Source organism: Dromaius novaehollandiae, chromosome 12 (assembly GCF_036370855.1).
Source record: "Dromaius novaehollandiae isolate bDroNov1 chromosome 12, bDroNov1.hap1, whole genome shotgun sequence".
Taxonomy (NCBI): Eukaryota; Metazoa; Chordata; class Aves; order Casuariiformes; family Dromaiidae; genus Dromaius; species Dromaius novaehollandiae.
Window position 1 is genome coordinate 9,236,326 of NC_088109.1, and position 19,956 is coordinate 9,256,281.

The 19,956-nt window shown below is 36.1% G+C and overlaps 1 protein-coding gene across 3 annotated transcripts in view; it reads right to left on the reverse strand.

Moving 5' to 3' along the window:
- Positions 1–19,956, reverse strand: part of FAM120A (family with sequence similarity 120 member A) — a 57,289-nt gene that overhangs the window by 24,812 nt on the left and 12,521 nt on the right. For all 3 annotated transcript variants that reach the window (XM_064518877.1, XM_064518876.1, XM_064518878.1), the window contains exons 4-9: positions 9,668–9,796; positions 9,126–9,222; positions 8,003–8,100; positions 7,423–7,706; positions 5,935–6,022; positions 2,340–2,564 (exon numbers count right to left, since the gene is read on the reverse strand). In XM_064518877.1, coding sequence (XP_064374947.1) covers positions 2,340–2,564; positions 5,935–6,022; positions 7,423–7,706; positions 8,003–8,100; positions 9,126–9,222; positions 9,668–9,796 — 921 coding nt within the window. The remainder of the gene's footprint in view (positions 1–2,339; positions 2,565–5,934; positions 6,023–7,422; positions 7,707–8,002; positions 8,101–9,125; positions 9,223–9,667; positions 9,797–19,956) is intronic.

Genomic DNA, 19,956 nt, shown 5'->3' on the forward strand with positions numbered 1-19,956 from the left:
AGGAGAAAAATGGAAACCTGTAACATAATTCAATAAGATCAATTCCTTCTCAAGTAAATGCAACTTGTAGAAGATCCATGTCCATCAGAAAAAAGTTTCTTACTGTATCAAAAATCCTAAAAGCAAATTAACTTAAATCCTCACACGTAGGGAGAACACTAGCAAACAGATTTATAACTGCACTTGAAATAGCCATACTGGTAACATTTCCAACTAAACACTCCAGCAAAGAGGCGAGATATAGGGAAACACCATATGCGTATCCTATATCAGCATAATGTCACGTATCCTTTGCAATCAGCACAAAGCATAATACAAGATAGAAACTGGTGGAAGTTGTATAAAGCTATAGGTGTATGACTACATAAAGATTTTGATGTAAGCTGAGACAACATAAAAAAGTAGCAATCTTTATTATATACACAGTACTAAATACAATATGAATAAAGCATAACAAAAATGAGTATTTTTCTTGTATATATACACATTTTTACCAGAGTTAACTTCTCATCTTTTTCATTTTGGAAACACATTCTTTAACTTACACTCCATAAAGTGATAGCCAGTCAAGGCACAGAGCATGATGCCCACTTTTACCAAATGCTGCCAACTCAGTCTCCTTCCCTCTAAGTTCAGATTCTGAAGTTTCAGCATGGAATATTATTTCTAAATTTCCAAACTAATTGGACTGTAGAAATATATCAGGGAAATTCTAGACATTCCTGAAACCAGGTAGAAGACTGTCCATTTGCCACTCAAGATGAATCCACCACTGCAGGGGCAGGCAAAACTTTTAGCCCTAGGAAAGGAATGAAGTAACTCTCTTCTTCACTCCTCCCCCCTATTTAGGAGAGGACATAAGTGTTTATGAATTACCAATAAGAATAAAAAGAAAAAACACTGGGGGCAATTAACCCCTTCACTGCATTGCTGCCACACATCAACCTTTATTTTCAACACTGAGAAATAAGCACACTCTTTTGCTGGCTGCTGTGCTACTTTTGCTTAAAAATCATGTAAACTGTCCCAGCAATGAATACAGCAGGTACTGTCCTGGATATTGTTGGGTTTAATTCAGACAACACTACTTTAGGTATAACATGTATTTGTACGGTTTCTCTCTATACACAACAACAACATATCCTGAAACACCTTTGTCTGTCAATTTGGAATGGATCCCTCAATTATACAAGGTCCCTGCCAGTGTAACACTGGCACACCGCGGGTCCCCCCTATACTTGTCCAAAAGCATTTCAGGGAGTGGGGAAAGAAAAAGTCTTAAGCAGCACTGCTTTATTTTGATGCAGCAGGCTCTACTTTGACTTCTTCCCCTCTGTTGGAGTGGCTTTCTCAAATTTGGGCATTTAATTGATTTCTTCCCATTGTGAGATATAGTATCAGATATCCAGTAGTATTTAAATGCATTGTGTTTGGCTAAGCAAAGTACGAAATGGAAGTGGCATATATAGTCTTCTTACACCTTTTGATTCTTCCCCACTTTTCTTCCATAAACATGGGAAGCGTAAGAAAGGTACAGCAATACAAGCTATGGTGCAAAATAAACACACGGGAAGTAGGAAATTCAAAGCCGAAGCTTCACGCAGGAACATTTATTTGTATGCATTTCAGATCTCCGTCATGGACTTTGCCTACTCTCCTTTTTGTAGTGAAAAGGACTTTTTGGATGAATACAAATTAACAGGAACTGTGAACAATGCCATTTTGCTAGGTGCTGTACAAATATGTACCCTGAGGGAATTGACTTATGTGAACCAGTACTAAGCGTTTTGAACACTACAGTGGAACAGGATTAAAACTATCAAGTTCTGTTTTCACTTAGAAGGAATGAGGAACTAAACTTTTGTCTTTTGATAGGATGGAAGGTATCAAATTGTGAGGAAATCAAGTATTCTTGAACACTGAAAATAGAGAAGACTTGGCAGAGACACCAAAACACATACACAAAAGTTTTTAAATGGAAATGGGTACTCTCTCTCTATACATACATATATATGCACACACATGTATACATATGTATATACACACACACACGCATGTAGGTATGTAAAAATATTAAATAATATATTCAGGAAAAATGAGTAATTCTGTAAGTAAATACCTCTAACAACAGTCATCTCATATTTTTTGGAACAGTGCATCAGACCAGATCAGTGGTTAGATAACATGGAGAGAGAGAAAGTTGTTAGAAGCACTAAAAAAGGACCAAAACTCAAAGTAACAAAAAGGACGTAAATTCATGATATTGTTTAGCCAGAGATGTAAGTGTAATTATCTTTACAGAATCACTGTTTTGTAGTACATGATTTTAAATGTCATACCTTGGTTAGGACATGAAAGATGTAGGGATACATTAACCCCTTCTTGTGCCTGTGTTCTGCCACTCTTAATACTTCAGGTGCTACAGGAGGTAATGGAGGGGTAGTAATATCCATGTGATTTCTGGTGGGCATTGACAACAGGCATGGGATTTGTGGATTACTGGCTTGATTCCCTTTGACATCAGTTGCCTGACTTCCTGAAGAAGCACTAGAGGAACCTTCTGCCTGTAACAGAATATACAAAATAAAGTGCTTTTCAATGTGTATGGAAACATACCAGAAGATCAACCAACAGAAATAGCAGATGTCCTTCTTCACTTGCAACTGAAAATAATAATTGCTTCATGTTGTATCAGTATGAATATGCAAAATACATCATCCAAAGTCTGCTAAAAGATTTTCAAAGACTAAAAACTTTCTGAAGACTTTTAGCCTTCATTTGCTAGCAAAATGCAATTAGTGAAAAAATAAAAACTATAGTAAAGCTTTTATCTATGAGGAGCAAGAGTAACTTATTTTCTTTAATTTGCATTTGCACAGTGCAGAAGTGGGAATGATGACCTCTTAATACAATACTGATGACCTTGTAACTAAGCATGTCCAAGATACACCAACTAGATGAGTTAACTGACCATAAAAACCTGTCACAGAGTCACATAGACACAAACTCTTTAATTTATCTAGACTGCCATTAATACACCCCTTCTCTGCTTATATTCCTAAATGAAACAGAAAAGACTATATAGTGCAATACAAGACATTAAAAAGATACAGTAGCAGAACTTAAAAGCCATATAGGTTTTATGTTTTTTAAACAGAATCAAATTATTTTACTTTGTGAAGAAGAGAAAAAGGGAAAATGGCCCTATTTTCTGATTGCCAGATATTAAAGTGGTGTTTAGTTCCATTTCTAGGAATTTAATTCACAGATTTACAGCCAAATATGATGTATAAAAATGTACTGTAAGCCTAACAGTGAATAAGGCTTTTATGAGCATTGGTGTTATACCTTTCATAGATACTACAAACAGAAGCAAAAAGGTAAGAGTCCATTCCTAAAAAATCTTTGCTTTCAAAACTGAAAGTTGTCTTTAGTTTAAGAAAAAAGTTCATACTAATTTCATGCCTGTATACTATTACAGTAATATCAAAAATTACTGTTGAGAATGACATTTATTTATTTTGTGCATCAGCTGACACATTATGCATGAGTATTTTCAGTTTGTGCACAAAATTTCACACGCTCTATGAGACTTAAACAACAAAGCTGAAACTGAAATGGCCAAAGCCATAAAATCCCACAGAAAGCACAAGGGAGAGAAAAAGATAGGCCCAAGCAAGCTAAGCTTGTTCATTTCATACTCTTATGAAAAAGACAAACCCACAGATAAAAACAAAAAAACCAACCCCAAAATAAAAAAGAACACCTCCAAAAACCGTCTATGAGCACATGCATATTATTAAAAAAAACATGCTCTAACAAAATTTCAAAGGGGCAACATTATGATTACATTTTAAGCATAAGATCAAAGAGGCTAACATCACTGAAAGGTTGTATTTTATAGCTGGCAATCCAGACTTTTGTTGCTGCGTTATCATGTATCTTTCCTCAACAGTTTAAAGATTTCTGCCCTTGCCTTTACTACCCCCCCAACTGAAGGACAGTGGTACTTGACCACAAACAGAAATTTACACAACTGCCTTGTACTGCAGGGAGTAAAAGATCCAGCTGCAGCAACATATTATCCCTGTTTGCACTACCCAGGCTCTTTTTGAGCCTATTACAGTGGTATTCAAACACCTAAGCTGAGGAATTGCCATAGTTACAAGTAATTTTTTTAGTATTATTCATCTGCCCGAATGAGGTGAGCATGCCTTTGTCATATCACACAGTGAGACAATTACAACCAAAGTTTTTTGACCTCTAAATTGAAAAGAAATGAGTATCAGCATTGATGCTATCTGTCTATGTTAAGCTAGATTCTGAACATTTTAAACTACCTCGGAAATGCACATATCTCATTCCAAAATGGAAATCTTCTGGAAATTTTGAGCAATTGATATAAAGAAATAAAGAAAAACAGAAGCATAAACATTTCTTTTTCTAATCATTTTGTTTATACCTCCACAGGAAGTAAGTTCATCTACAAAACTGTACTCACAGTTCTCCCTGTCATGCTTAACAGATACTGCTATCTTCCCCTGCCACTGACAGCTAAAGCAGCAGTTTGTTATTTAAAAAAATATGCAAGTAAAACTCAAAGCATTTATACATTAAACTGGATGCATTTCAGCTGGACTGCACACATAAATCCATTTCAAAGTTTAAACACTGCTTATATAGCTCTAATTGTGTCTACACAGACAGACAGGTATGCCCTACGGTACATGCCACAGTCCTAACCCATCAACCACCCAGCTTCAGGGAAGGAACACCACTGGATGCACCACCACCTGCTCCTGGCTATTCCACTCATCTTGATTTCCTTCCTCTAAAGGCCATCAGGCTGTACGGTGTACATGCAAGGCTCCCTGCAGGTGGGATACATCAGGGTTCATAAATGTCCCCTAATATAGACAAAAAGCAATGTAACAGGTCACATTAGCATTTTGCAGATTGTGACTAATCCACAGGCAGATACAGTTATCACATGGGGCGTTGCCTGCAAAAATAATCGCACTGATGGATGAAATCATCAGCTTGATATTTTAAGCACAAAGCCAAAGTTTACTGGAATTTCTATGCCAAAGGTACAAGGGAAACATTCTTCTGTTTTCCTACAGCACAAGTAACTCACAACTAAATGGCTTTTTTTTTGGACAGATTTAATAGTCTGTGTACAGCTCCATCACAAATATAGAGATACAAAGTGTTAATGCTTTGAACATTCTTGATGAAACATGGTAGAACCTTGGAATATGAACCATCAGGCTCTTAATTTGACAATGATTTTAAAACTTGTTTTTTACTAGAAGAAATTTAATAGGATAATATTAAGTCTTTAGCAAGGGCTCAGTTATCACATCCTTAGTAGTTAAGTACCAATACATGCTAATTGGTACCATGCAGCTGCTTTAAGATGCATTATGTGTAATTCAGACTAGGCAGTTGTAACAGACTTTTACTCCTTTGCTGAGTTTAATACACACAGCTGAAAACAAGTATATACCTATAATGGCCTGTGTGGCTAATTTTGAAAGGTGTGTTGGAGGTGACCTCACTACATTGTAGGTTGTAGTTGTTCAATTTAGGCTGCTGTACTCCTTACTAAAATCAAAATAATACACTACCGTAAAAATGGGTGGCAATATTCAAAGATGAGACTGCTGTAAAAAGTAAACAAGTTTATAGGTTTGTTTCTGTTATATTTTGTATCTAGTATTTTCTAACACAATTTGATTTTTTTTCATATATATGCAATATTCCTTCTTACTTCTAATTGTATTTCAAAGCCACTGCTTTGTAATTCACAAAAGAACTTACAAAAATTTACTCTAAATCCTACAGATTAATTTTCAAAATTCTACTCAGAGGTTCACTATAGAACTGTAATACAAAACAATAAATTGTAATGTTTGGAATTTAAGGAATTACCTTTGTTTGGTCTCCCAGATCTCCACGTGTTTGACTTTCTGACTGGGTTCCTGTTTTTTCCCAGCCTATTTTGTTCCCACTGACATGGCTGAATGACAACATAAAGAAAAAACAACATTACCACGCTGGTTAAGATACAATGTGATAGTTCCATTAACAGTCACCAAGGATTTATCAGCCAGAGATGACTTTAATTTTCAGAGATCCTAAGTTTTAGAAATGCCAAATTGTAGAAGTTCCGAAGGCACTTTAACAACTACATCTTTTCATTTATGCTATGTCAATATTTGGATTGTATTTAAAAGCTATACAGAAACTTTTACAATAAATAAATAATGTTCAAACAGAAAAAATTCTTGACTGAACTTTAAATATTATTCAATGTGCCAAGTAATTTCCCTCAGTTAGAAGACTAATTCTGCAAACAGTGATATAAATGATACTTCGGTTACTAAATTCATTCAACATTTACTGCATAAAATGCAACAGACAATACTATGAAAAATTCTGAAAAATATTTTATATTGCTTTTTCTAAAACAGGTAAGTTTCCAGTTCTATACAGCATGGAAACTATGCAAACTTATTTCATTTATTAAGCAAAACACATTAATACATTTAATATCAAAAGACTACATCAGAAAAGCAAACTCCAACCCACCTTTCATAATCACAGATACACTCAGAATTTAAAAACATGTAGAAACACACTTACATTAAGACACAAAAGCCCAAACTTTTAGGATTATTCATAGACTTAATAAAGGCACAGGCTTTGATTCTCATATAGTAAGCCACTACAACTAACAAGACGAAAGTAAATACAAATGGCCTCTGTTCAAATTTCCTCTTTGCAGGTCAGTAAGCAGTAATCAAATGAAAGTCTGCACAACTTTATTGCCAAAGATGGATATCTGATCTACTGGTAGTCAGAAATACTTCAGCACTAAACAAGGCACATCAATAGGGGAGAACATTTTCACTAGTGCTTTGTTCTACACATAGTATGTCAATGAGAGCTCTTAAGCCATTGCCTTAAATTTTGAATTTCTGACATTCACATCCAGTTTCACTGGAAAACCACGCTATCCCCAAATTCCAGAAGTGTAAAAATCACAAATTCAGGAAAGTTTCATATTTTTTGGCAATTGAAATGTTAATGAATTATACTGTGGAGTAAGAGTATTTTTATACAAAGAACTGTAAGGTTTTTATGACATTTACCAAAAGCTCCCGGAATCTTTCCTTCTTTCAATAAACTGTGAGAGCAGAAGCGGAAAAAAACCACCCTGATTTAGTTTTGGCTTTCTGCTTTTTAAAGAAGAAGGTGACTAGAGTGTACAGATATGTTTGTAGTCATAGTGACCTGAAGGTCTATCACATCACTAACGTGTAGATTTCTTTACTTCCAGGATACTGACAAAGGATTTTGAAAATAACTTAATTTTAATAGAAACCGAGTAAAAAAGTATTCTCATGAAAAACTTACTTCACTGCACCTCCATTGCCTTCATCGTTGTCGGAGGAAGAAGATGTAGAAGAGGCAGGAAAATAGGTTGAATCCACATGATTAGGGCTCCCACTCTGAGCTGGGTTTATTGGAGAAGATCGTTCATACAATGGTGTATGTTTTCCTTCATGAGGAATGTTACTGTAGTTGTTCTGCTCAGAAAGACTTTTTCCACCTGTTTCCAAGGTGATGGCTGGCTCAGAGAGACTATATGGGTATGGACCCTGACCTTGGGCACCACCCTGATTGGACATCTGCTGGGCCTAAAATAAAGTAATTTTTCTTAAGCAAAGGTAACAAAAAGGCTTTTGTTTTAAAACAACATACATTGTTTAACTAAGTGGCATTTTCCAAAGGTACGCAATTAAACCTCAGCGTTCTTGAACGTTCACAAAAATCCTTCTCCTAGGGTCTGTGGCATCATTATAGTTCCAAAGTTAAAATTTACAGTAAACACCTGTGTTAAAAGGTGAGCTATACATTCCCACCTCGATTTTAATTCGGCTGGCATAATACATTTCTTAGACTTAGCCTGAGAGCGGCAGAAGGCTATACTTACCACAGGTTTTGCTTGTAGTGAGGTCTGTGGAATGTTAAGCATCTGAGAAGGAACATATGGTGGCACTATACCAGGCATTCCAAACTGATTTGGTCTGGCTGTTTTATTGCAAGCAGGGGGAGGAGGGGAAATAACACGCAGGGAGAAAAAATACACTCATGAAAACGTTCATTATTTATTTGACACAACTTTTACCTTTACCCTTTTTATCCTTTTTTTTCCTATGGTTTATTTGTTCTTGTTCTGTTAGCATTACTATTTTCTATTACACCTAAAACAAGTCAATTTTATTTCCTTTTACCTCCTAGTAAAAATACTTTTCTCTGTAGCGTGTGAAGTCTATTTTACTTGTATCACCTTCACTCAACTGTTTGTATCGCTCATTAATGCCTACTTCTATTCTACCTGGGAATCAAAGGAAGCTTAACTGGAAAAAAGCCCAGGAGTGGTCATAAGCAAGAAGTTGGCAAAAACAATGGCAGACACATAATGCTGGCAGTTTCTATCACGACAGTATTTGACCTAGCATAGCCCTAATGCTCTTTCACGTAGCTCTTTGAATGTAAAGACACAATGAAAGAAGGAAAACATCTACATTAGTATACCAGTATGGTGACTGAAACTCTATATATCTTAGTGTTAAAAATGAGACATGTGGTAGATCCAGTGATCAGGTAGTTATCTGGTAGTTAACCTTCAGAATAATCTGTAATGGCAGCAAAATTTATGTTTGCAATTTAGGAAAGTATATTGCAACATCAAAAAAATCAAACGCTATAAAGTGATTTCTAAGATATGTCAGAAAAGTCCAGTGAGAAACAAAAGAAATAGAAACTATCTTCATGACTGGAACCAGTGACCAGATTTCAGTTGTTCACTGCACTGCACTCTCAACTGTCCTAATGCTGGAACTGAATCAGCAATAACTAAGAATAAAATCAGTCAGATTGTTATTCTCATTTCGGGGAATAAACACAACCTCTGCCTATAGCCTAAGAAAATTTTGTCTTTCAAAACTTTATATTCAAAAGTTAATGAAAACTGCCAGTGAATATAAGCATTTTTAAGATTCTGCTAATAACAGCTTTTAGTTAAAATGAACTTTTTTTTTTTAAATACTTACCTAGGTAATGTGGTGGATGAAATGGCATAGGCTTATTAGTTGCTGAGTAATAAGCAACCGCTCTCTTAAATCGAGTAACTTTGTCATCTGTTCTAGACTAAAATAAAAAAAGATCTGTCACGAGCAAATCCAGGCATGTCATCTATAGATCAGCCCACCACTGAAAAATAGTGAACTTGCACTGTATCACATACAATACTAAAGCCTATGGACCCAAGAGTACTATGGCTTCGCTCCAACACAAATATCACAATACTTTGGCAATCCCTGCCAGGATAAAGCTTGAAAACGCTATCGGCACGTATCATAGATTCACAATGACGGTATATAAACTACAAAATCTGTTTGGTTATCATGAATTTAACTGCAAAGCACTGAGAGTAAATGTAATATTTCTGCCTTCCAAAAGCACTGAAAATTAAATTAGGGCACTTAAGACATTTACCAACAGCCACAAACCACTATTTTTATTGAACGAAATTCTTCAAGCCTGTTTTCTTAAAACAAAACAAACAAAACTGATATATTACTTTTTATTTTACCTGTGAATGTTGGAAAACATCTTTTGCTATGGCATCCAAATCAGTGGTGTCCTGAATATTACGGACGTAGTCAGCTACGGCTTTGATCACTACATCACAAGGTGGTAAAACTAACTGGTGAGCACGTACCTATGCAAACAAACATACACATTAATATGAAACAACATGGTAGCCCAATATACTTGAGTTATGCAGTAGAGAATTAACCCATCTATTTGTTAAAAACATACTCAACAAATTCCATGACTGTCAGATTTACTATCTACATATTTGGGGGGGGGGGTTCAATTTTTATTTTTATTTTTAAAGACTCAACCTTGAAACAATATCTGATGTATTTTTCACTTACAGTTTACGTGAAATCTCTATTTTCATTTCTAGGGAAATATTTGTTGATTAAGTATCAGCTCCAACAACAAACAGTCCACAATGCTAATTATTTTACTGCTTTCCAGTTGGATGTTGCCTCTAGAATACAAATCTGGATCTACTGTGGATACATTGATTTGATAGATATACCAACAAAGTCCAGAGTTTTGATTTTGGCACAATTTATATTCTGAGTGTAATGGGGCATCAGAATTGCTGAAAGAGTGCCACTGGGAATAGGAAGATCTCTGTGTGTATTACAGGAAACAGAACAGACACAAGAACTGGAAAAACAAATGGAAGAAAGGAATATGTCAGGGGTATTTGTTTTTAAAAGTCTACAGAAACCTATCCAAAAATTGTTACTTGAAGATCTTGCAGAGTTTAATGTTTTCAAATTTTGTACATTTTATTATAATCTGCACTAGAATATATACACAGAGCTTCACACAATATGTAACATATTTCAGACAAGAAAAGATTTTTTATTTGCATAGGCAAAGAAAGATGTATGGATCTTCTCTTGTTGCTACTGTTCCACCTGTGATGCAAACATAGTTTCTTTCCCTTTCAAGCATTTCCGTGTCAACACAGGCATATGAATACCTGGTCACTCTTTTTGCAGACACACATCAAGCTCTTCCGAACGCAAGTTTATTGATAATAGTGTTTCGAAACTTTGGCATTAAAATAGTGGATGTTCTAACATCCACTTTAGACATGTCTGACTCGCATATTAACTATTTTGAATGCATAAGAAACACGTTTCAATGTTACATTTCTCTCAAGTGTATGACTCAAGTGTATGAGTCCAAAGGGACCACAGATCTTTTCTCTACAAGTCAGAGTCCACAATATGGTCTACTCAAGTCTTTCTTAGGAAAAAAATGAATTCCCATTGATTCATTGGTCACTGACTCAGGTCACAGGTTTGAGAAGATAAGAATCACTTTCGATTCTGGAGCAAAAGACTTCTCTTTGTAGTAAGAAGAACGAACTGCAAGAACTTTGTGGGATTTGTTCCCAAGGCCCTAGGGATGAAGTTCCTGCAGTTCAATGACATCAACAACTGTAGATGGCTCTCCTGTACCAGGAAAGTTAAAGACTCTGTTCTTTGGCCACAGGGAAGGGAACTGGATCGTCCTGGAAACTAGCCTTCCATCTCAAAGCTGTTAATAGGCTCCTCTTGACAGGTCTACTGAAAATACACTGAGCACACATCACTTAGCATACAATTATGGGAACTGCTGGTCTTATACGCAACTATGTGGTCCTATGTGTACAACAGGAACTTTAGGTCAAGCAGCCATCAAGGACCACTGTAAAACGAACAAGTATTAGACAATGCTGCTAGATGAAAAGAACTGGTGAACTGCGCTCAGTTTTCTATTACTTTCCCTCTTCATTGCACAAAGTGCTTACTCAAAGAAACAGAGAAGAGGCCCCCAACTAGGGTTTGAGAATTGAGTAATAACCTTGACATAGATAAGCACACAGTATTTTCAGCAAGGCTACCTTGCTCTATTCTGGACCACACCAACCTTCTCCTTCATCCTTTACGCAACCATTGTCTCTTCCCCATGCCAGACTTCATTCTCTACTTAATAAGGCACCTCAACAGCTAAGACTTCGGCTCTTTAATTACACCAACTCCATCTCCCTTTCATTGGCTTCTGAATGATCCTTTTGTCTAAGATACTGCAGGAAAAGGCTAATAGTAGTACACAATTACAGAGAGGATTTAACCATCCAAACTCAACACAAATCTCAAAAACACTCTGAATGATGTCTTTCAACTAAATAAGGTCGAGGAATCTGATTAACTACCCAGAGCTTTCCATTCAGACTTTATTCCAGAGCCAAAAGTCACAATATAAAAACAGAAAAGCTGAAAGCAGAAGAACTTAGCTTTTATGGATTCTAACAAATACTCCTAAATTGGGCAACACTTATATTTTGTTATCAACTGCAATTCAATATCCAAATCATCATCTCCCTGAGAAACAGGAGAAATACACTTTATTTCTCTGATCTAAAGGATTTCTGCCGAATCAAAACATCTTTACTTCATTATACAATGCATGTATATAGATTCCTTGTATTATGCAATTCATCATCATTCAATGTGGCCACCTTCCTTGGAAAGTGGGATGAAAGGAAATTCACATATTCCTGTCTTTGTTACTATATGTTTTTTCTCTGTTTTGCATGCTATCAAATTATCTTAAGTGTACCAAGTCCTCACGAGTGCTGAGCCTCTCCTTCCTTTCTGCCTCAGAATTACTGTTCATTTTTACTGCAAAAGTACTATTTTTTTCTTCTCTTGGATAACAAATTGTTATAATTTTTATACACTGAAAATGCAGAAATAAATTAATTTTTAGTCCAATTTGCTTTTTGCTAAGTATTAAGTAAAGCTATTAAGTAAAAAGAATTAAAGCATTTCCTTATATGTTTCATTCAATTAAGGCCTTAATCCTCCTCTTAAACCAATTTTGTAGAGTATTGGCTAGTCTTTTCCGGTCTTCAAAGAGGAGAGATCTGAACTAGAAATATTTGGTGAAAAAGTTGAAACTGAAGAACTTAATCTGACTCATTACTGATGTATAACTGCCTAAATCTGCCTTTTTTTCCTGGACTTATCAAAAATGAAACTTGCTTGGAAGTCAACTTTGTATGCTAATTTTTTTTACAGCGGTCACTTAAAAATAAAGCAAGTCTACAGCTTAATGACAAATCTGCTTAGCCATACTACCCCTCTGAGTTTGCAGCAGCTTTGCTAAGCTGAAAAAAAAAGAAAAAAAAAGAAAAAAATAAAAGATCAAATCTCTCTGTACAGTTTAACAAAGACATTTCCTGTCCACAAGGCAAGTAATGGGAAGCTTAACAGCTACAACAACAATTATCTAGAAGATCTGTGTTCTAGTTTTCAGTAACCTTCTCTTGTTCCAAATTATGGATCTAATGGAATTACTGAGTTTTCCTGTTTTAAGATACGTGCATGTCCTAAATTTTAGGGAATGCCTGAGGACTTTCTAAAAATGCTGCCTGGGCCCTCTGCACAGTTCTGGAGCCTTCTATCACTAGCTTGATGGCCAGCTAGGTTTTCACTATCAACATCTCTTAATCTGCACACTTGCGAAGTTCAGTGATTCAAGATTTAAGAGATCATAATTATTGCCTAACAGGTCTATATTTTATATAAGAAAAAAATGTGAAAAAATCTTTATAATTGAAATCTCCACAGAGATACCATACTTCCGTAGAAAATACGGAAATTCAGCATTGTCAGAAATGTTTATGCACGATTCTAATCAATATTTCATTAGGTTTATCTTTGCAACTTTAAAAAAACCTGCACCACAAACTCTTTTTATCTGCAGTCTACCATATGTAATTATCTTTTCCCAACCTTTATTCATCCATTCATTATGCAATTTCTTAGACTGCCTTCTTAATATCTAGTCCATAGAAATTTTGCCCAGATTTCTGTTGGTACTAATTTGCTGTTCTTAAAAGTCTACTTTTAAAAAAATGTCAGGATATTCATTCTATATCTAGTCATTCTCTACCAGACATCAGCTCCACATTTTACTTCAGTTTAGTGTAGTCAGTACGGCTACACCATAGGCAGTCAGGCAAGGTAATTATTTTCTATTTCAGATTAGTAAATTTTGAATCAAATATTCATTATTCTGCATACTGAATATATAGAATAGCACTGAATATAGCTCATACTGACATAAAAGTTTACAGTCACTAATACTCACAAATAAATTTTGCTCCAGTCTGCAATAAGGAGAAATAGCTTTTCTTCTTATTAGTAATCTGGATTGTTTTATGAACACCTACTATTTTATTTGTGCATTTAATAACTATACACCTCTAAAGTCACTGAATCATAACACGGCCTTGTCATGTTAGCTGTGCTCTCTGCAGAGCCCCTTTGAGAAACATGGCAGTATTACCCAAGCCATTTCTGCAATATCTGCTTGAAAAGAGTAAGCAGTCCATCTTTAGCTTTATGTAACTTGCAAGATAGCAGTATTTAGTTAACACTACGCAGTTAGCATTAAGAGAAGAAGTCACAACACTTAAGCACTAATATTCAGCTCAAACCCTGCAAGTATGAAACTCGAGCTAGACATACTAAGGGCTTACTATGCAAATGTCTCACCCAGTTTAGCTGCTTTTAAACATATAGCCCGAAGACCTCACTGGAGCATATTTTTAACTCTCAAAATGAGACCTTTTGAAAACATGTATTGCAGATCCAGAGACATTTCAGATATTTAGTTTTTATTTTCTTTTATTCTGCTTTAAAAGACATCCAGTCCACCTGTGAGAACACTCACAAAACTAAAAGTTTCAGTACCTTCACAAAAGCCAAAACAGAAAAGCAGAGAAGTAAGATCTACTTTTCTGACATTAAAGAGATTTATATTCATGTTAGAACTTTCCAGAAATCCCAAACTTCACATTTTGTACTGAACCATAATTACTGTTTCCAACACTGCATGCATTAAGCATATAGCCAGTCTGCAGTAAATGTTAGGTATGGAAACAGAATGAAGACTTTTTAACAGTAAAAGTTACAGAAAACCTGCTAATGGTTCAAACTTACTTTTAGTTGTTCTCAGAGTGTTTCAGAACAAAAATCAGCACCTTATTTTACTGATTTCTTATTAAAAGAGATTTCTTCCTAGAAGCCATTTTTTTCTTCTCCTCCACAGAAGAGTTTCAGGCAAGCAACAACAGGGAAAATGTACTTTGAAAGGGCAAACATGAAGGTGGATCACACGTTTTGAGGCCAACAGGTTGGAAAGCATGTGACATCTGAAAATTGGATAGTTTCTTTCCTAGTTGTAAAAGGAAAACTTTAATTTCATGAAGGACCACTTTTTCGAAAAACTGAAAGTGACCTAACAGTGCACTTTGTAAAGATTAAGTGGAGAAAGGAAATTAATTCTATATAGGTATTTGTAAAAAAGAGAAGCAGAGAGCAACACTACAGGCCCTGAAGCTACAAGATAAAAATATGTCTTGGTTTTGGCAAAATAAACTTGCAAAAATGCTTTGTCTAAAAAGAATAGGATGACATATATATAACTTTGTGGAACTATAAGGATATTTAAGGAGGTAACCAAGCTGTACTTGGAAAAACTCCCCAGGGCTAGGACAACTATGGTTGCTTCCCCCTCTCTACGAAATGAAGCCTTTAGAAGCCAATCAACAGAAGTGTCGTCATCATTTACTGTTGTGCCTGCTGAAAACACATACTCAATTTAGTTTTATTTTCAAACCATTAAAAAAAGAGACCTCAAATGTTCAGTAATTATGAGGTAACACATAGGGAAAGTTGTTTTTTCAGTGGTGAGAGGAAAGGCTGAAGATATGAAGAACAGAACACCAAACTGCCTTGCCTTTTTTCTTTTTAATTTTTGTCTAGTAATTTCTGCTAAAGAGCCCATCCAAACTGTTTGGGTCTTGTCTCAGCTTTTGAAGGTTACACATTTCATCTTACAGACTTACAGTGCATCTGACCTAATGACAAGCTTTCTGAGGAGGCAGTAAGTTAACTGAATGACTTAAAATCCTATCAAGCCAGCAAAGCTTGTTTTTTTCCCTTAAAATCAGAAATTTTCTCTCTCCCCTCCTCCGTCCATCCTAGTCATAAAAGCTGACCTCTTCCTACTTCCACACATCACAGTGGTAACAAACAAAAATACAGAGAATGACTACATCATTTGCTGACAATTTAATCATATGACTATGAGAAAATCAAATCTGAACAAAGGAACAAAATGATGGCAGAAAGAAGAGGGGAGAGCCCAAAAATAACTCACAGAAATATGACAGACTTCATCTTAGCCAATTTGCATGACAACCCTACACACTACTTGTGGTCAGCCTGGAGAAGACAAGGCTTCAGGGGCACCTTAGAGGAGCCTTCCAATACCTACAAAGAGGTTATCAAGAAGATGGAGCCAGGCTCTTCACAGTGGTGCATGGTGGGAGGACATGAGAAAACAGGCATAAACTCAGACAAGATGTGTTCAGACTGTATATAAGGAGGATTGTCAAGCAGTGGACCAGGGTGTGCAAACTCCAAAGTTGGAGGTTTTCAGGATCCATCTGAGAAAGCCCTGAGCATCCTGGTCTGAACTCAAGCTGACCCTGATGTGAGCAGGAGGTTGGACTAGATGACTTTCTGAGGTCCTTTCCAACCTGAATTATCCTATGATGACTCCTAGCATCTAATGAAAGGAAAATATTTACTTTAAGCATATCATTAGTACCATCTCTTATCTGAGCAGCAACACATTATCCAAGCAGCTACTTAGCTAGCAAAGTTCTTTCCAGTCTCCCTCCTGCAGATACTGTCTGAAGTCAATGGAGGAGGAGAAGAATTTCCTAGAGCAATTCAGAGAAGGTGCTTAACTTGCATATTTTGGAATTGCTTTCTGGCAGCATCTGTCTCGACTGACAAGAAACAATGACAGAGATTAGATAACTGACTTTGCCAGGTAAAAGTAGGTGTGGAATATCAACAGATGGGCATATCAAGAGTTTGCCAAAGACAGTTCAATGAATTCATCCTTTCAAAACTATCTTAATGGGAAGATGACATATCACAAATGAAGACAGCAATCCTCACACAGTTTCCTTGCATATTCTTCTCCTTCAAAAGGAAGGTTGTATTAGGATTGTTTCCAAGATCACCTTTCCCTAGTGTATAAAGACTTTGAACTTCTTTGGTGCCATGTGCTCCCAATTAGATACTAACTCATTCTAGGGATGAGATACTCCCCACCTAATAGTTTTCTGATATAAAAATACATTGGTCTTGAATCTCCACCCTGTAGCAAGACAACTGTTCTTCTACTTTCCCATAATGGGAACCAAATTGTCTTCACAGATCCCTTAAAAACAAACCCAAAGCCACACAAATAAAAAGTAATATGATTCCAGGCTTCTAAATGAGGTATTGGAGTCAAATTCTTCCTCAGAAAGTCTAATAATCCCTGTCCTGTTTCAAGTTCTGCTCTAGACAGTCATTTTGGTGCTCTCTGCTCTCTATCAAATAACAGGACACGATCACACACAGCCTACACATTTATTAGATGCATTACCTGCTTACACAGGGACATTTAAACAGACAAGACCCTCAGTCAGAACAGCTTGTAATGTCAACAGTTTTTGATTCTTTTTCCCTGGTGCAGCAATGGCAAGTCAGATCTCTTCATCTAAATTTGTCCATAGAACTTCACAGTTTTGCTGACACGATGGTAGTCCTTGATGTCTTCTTCTGAAAGGCAAGGCTTTTTATCCAGCATGTAAAAACGCTGTCGTGACAGCTAGGTTCATTTCCTTCTAGGTGTGAAAGACTGAGTCTTTCTTCATGTTTCCATTTCCCTTCCTTTCCCAAGTTTGCTCAGATGTTCCTAGATGAATGATCCATCCTCACGTCCCTCTTTGAAACAGAGGGACAGGTTTACTCAGTTTTGCTTTTCTCTACCTCATTCTGTTCATACCTGAGCACAGCAGGCACACTAATCTTCCATCTGTGAAGACTGGCAGTTTCTTCTCTAAGCCATACTTTTGAGTTAGTGAACTAGCAAAGTTTCTCTCCTAGGAAAAGTAACTATTTTGCTACATCATAATAGAAGGGTGAAAAAGAGTGCCAGAAATAAATCATATACTATTACCTGTCTTAGCAGACCTCAAAAATGCTGAAAAGCAACAAATCAGGCCATTGGGAACTGAACTTCATTATTAGCTTTGAAGCTCAAGATCTCACACTGTCTTAGATATAAAAGATTTAAATCTTTCAATCTTTAGGCAATGAAAAACTTTTATAAATCCCAAGCAAGTTGGATGAGGTATGGATGTGGAACCCTTGATTCCTGGGTATGGAAAATTCCTAACAGTAACTCTGAATAGATGCGACCAAACAAAATTGGTAAGCATAGCCCATGGATCACATCCTGGTTTGTAATCACAACCACTCCCCAATTCCAGCTGTTGTGACAGCTTGCGCTTTTCAGAAATATCATTGTTCTGAAACTACTTCTTGCTATCAAGTTTATGGCTAACATAAACACATCTTTCAGTTTTTTTAAGCATTCATAAAATTTACAAGGAATGTCATTTTCTGCACATCTGCAATTAACAAAAAAGGTCTCTAGAGTCAGTTGTACTGACATCACTGATATACTAGCACGTCAAATGAAACTAAATTAAGCTAATGAGCTACTGAAACACGTTATATTTTCAAACCACGAGAACGGTTGAAACTGAAGCTAAAAAATAAGTTGTTCCATGAACGGCAACTAATGAAGCTTGGTTTCCTGTAGACTTGTGTTCTTTCTGCTTCAGCCCTGCTTCTTTCTTTCCCTTTGACATCAATATCAGCCAGGAGACAGAAGTGCTGCAGTTAATTTGGGGCTATGCACTTCACAAGAGGCCAGCCAGCTGCTGTAAAATGAAACAAATGTGTTCTGCTTGCCTTTTTCCTCAGTAAGGGCACTAATTTAGGTCTTTTTCACTGATAACAGTGTAACAGTTTTCACAGAGCCTGTAACAGCCACAGGGGAAGTGCTATCCCAAACCATTTTCAAAACTGGTTAATACTGGTCAACAGATTTTAAAAAATACTGAAGAAAGAACTGACTAAGCCCAACTACACCCTTGGAAAACACGCATCATTTCCTTAGAATGCAAGGTGCAAAGCCCAATTGGTGCTTTTAATGAAAATGTAAATGTAGAAGCAAAGTGACAAATGTATCATTTTCATTCTAGTCAAATAACACAGTATATGTTTAGAAGGCTTTCTACAAGGTACAGGTATATGAAATCTTATTTCAAGGTGGCTACAAAACAAATTATTCAACTTGACAGCCTAAACACAGAAAAGTTTCATGAACATCTGACAGTTTATCAACCAGTTTGAGAGAAGTCCTACATTTTAACCTTATTAGTCAAAAATGAAAATACAGGAATGCTCTTTCAGACTTTTTTTTCCCCCACTACAATCTCAAGTTTTACAATGAAGTGACAAGCATGCAGGCATATATTTTGCTTTGCTACTACATTGTATGGACAGTTATCTTCCCCAAAATAGGAGTGGTAGCAAATTAGGGGAGGAAGGTAACAGTCAATTGTCATAGCTGCTGGCTGAGCATTGCATGTGAAAGCCTTAAACACTCTGCTGAAAATCTCAAATCTGCCTTTAAATTCCACTTTTAGTGAAGTTACAACTTTTCCAATGCTTAAGAAACATTTGTTACAGAAGAAAAAAAAAAAGACTAATTCTGTTGTAGATACCACAACAAAATAACCTTTTGGCATTTAACAAAAGCCAGTACAGTTTTATTGCACAAGCAAAGTTCTCAAAGAACAATGAAACACCTTAAATTTTAGGTCAGAAGTTTGATTTGCTATATGGTGCATCTTAGGAGAAAGGGAAAAAAGATGTCTACTGCAACAGAGAGAAAGAAAGGCAACACTATCATCCCATTCCCTGATGCGTCCTGTTTCCCTTTTATAGCTATTTGGCAGATGCACAAAGTAAGTGTGATTAAGCAGCAGAACAGATATTCTGTAAACTATGAGCATTTAACACAGAACTTACTTGTCTCTAAAAAAAAAATAATAATAATAATAAAAAAAATATCTGGTGAAGGCCACATACATTAGCTTTCTTGTGTGACCTGTTATCTGGAATATTTACACTTCAGTTTAAGAGGTAAGGATCACTGAGAATTGCACACAAATTCAGATCAGTAGAAAACAGAAGAATATAGTACCAAGGAATCCAGCTAATTATTTTTGACTAAGAACATGATTAAACAAAAACAAATTCTCTTCTCTTAAAAAAGAGAGTAAGGAGCTGTATTCTCAAAGTAAAACCACTCACT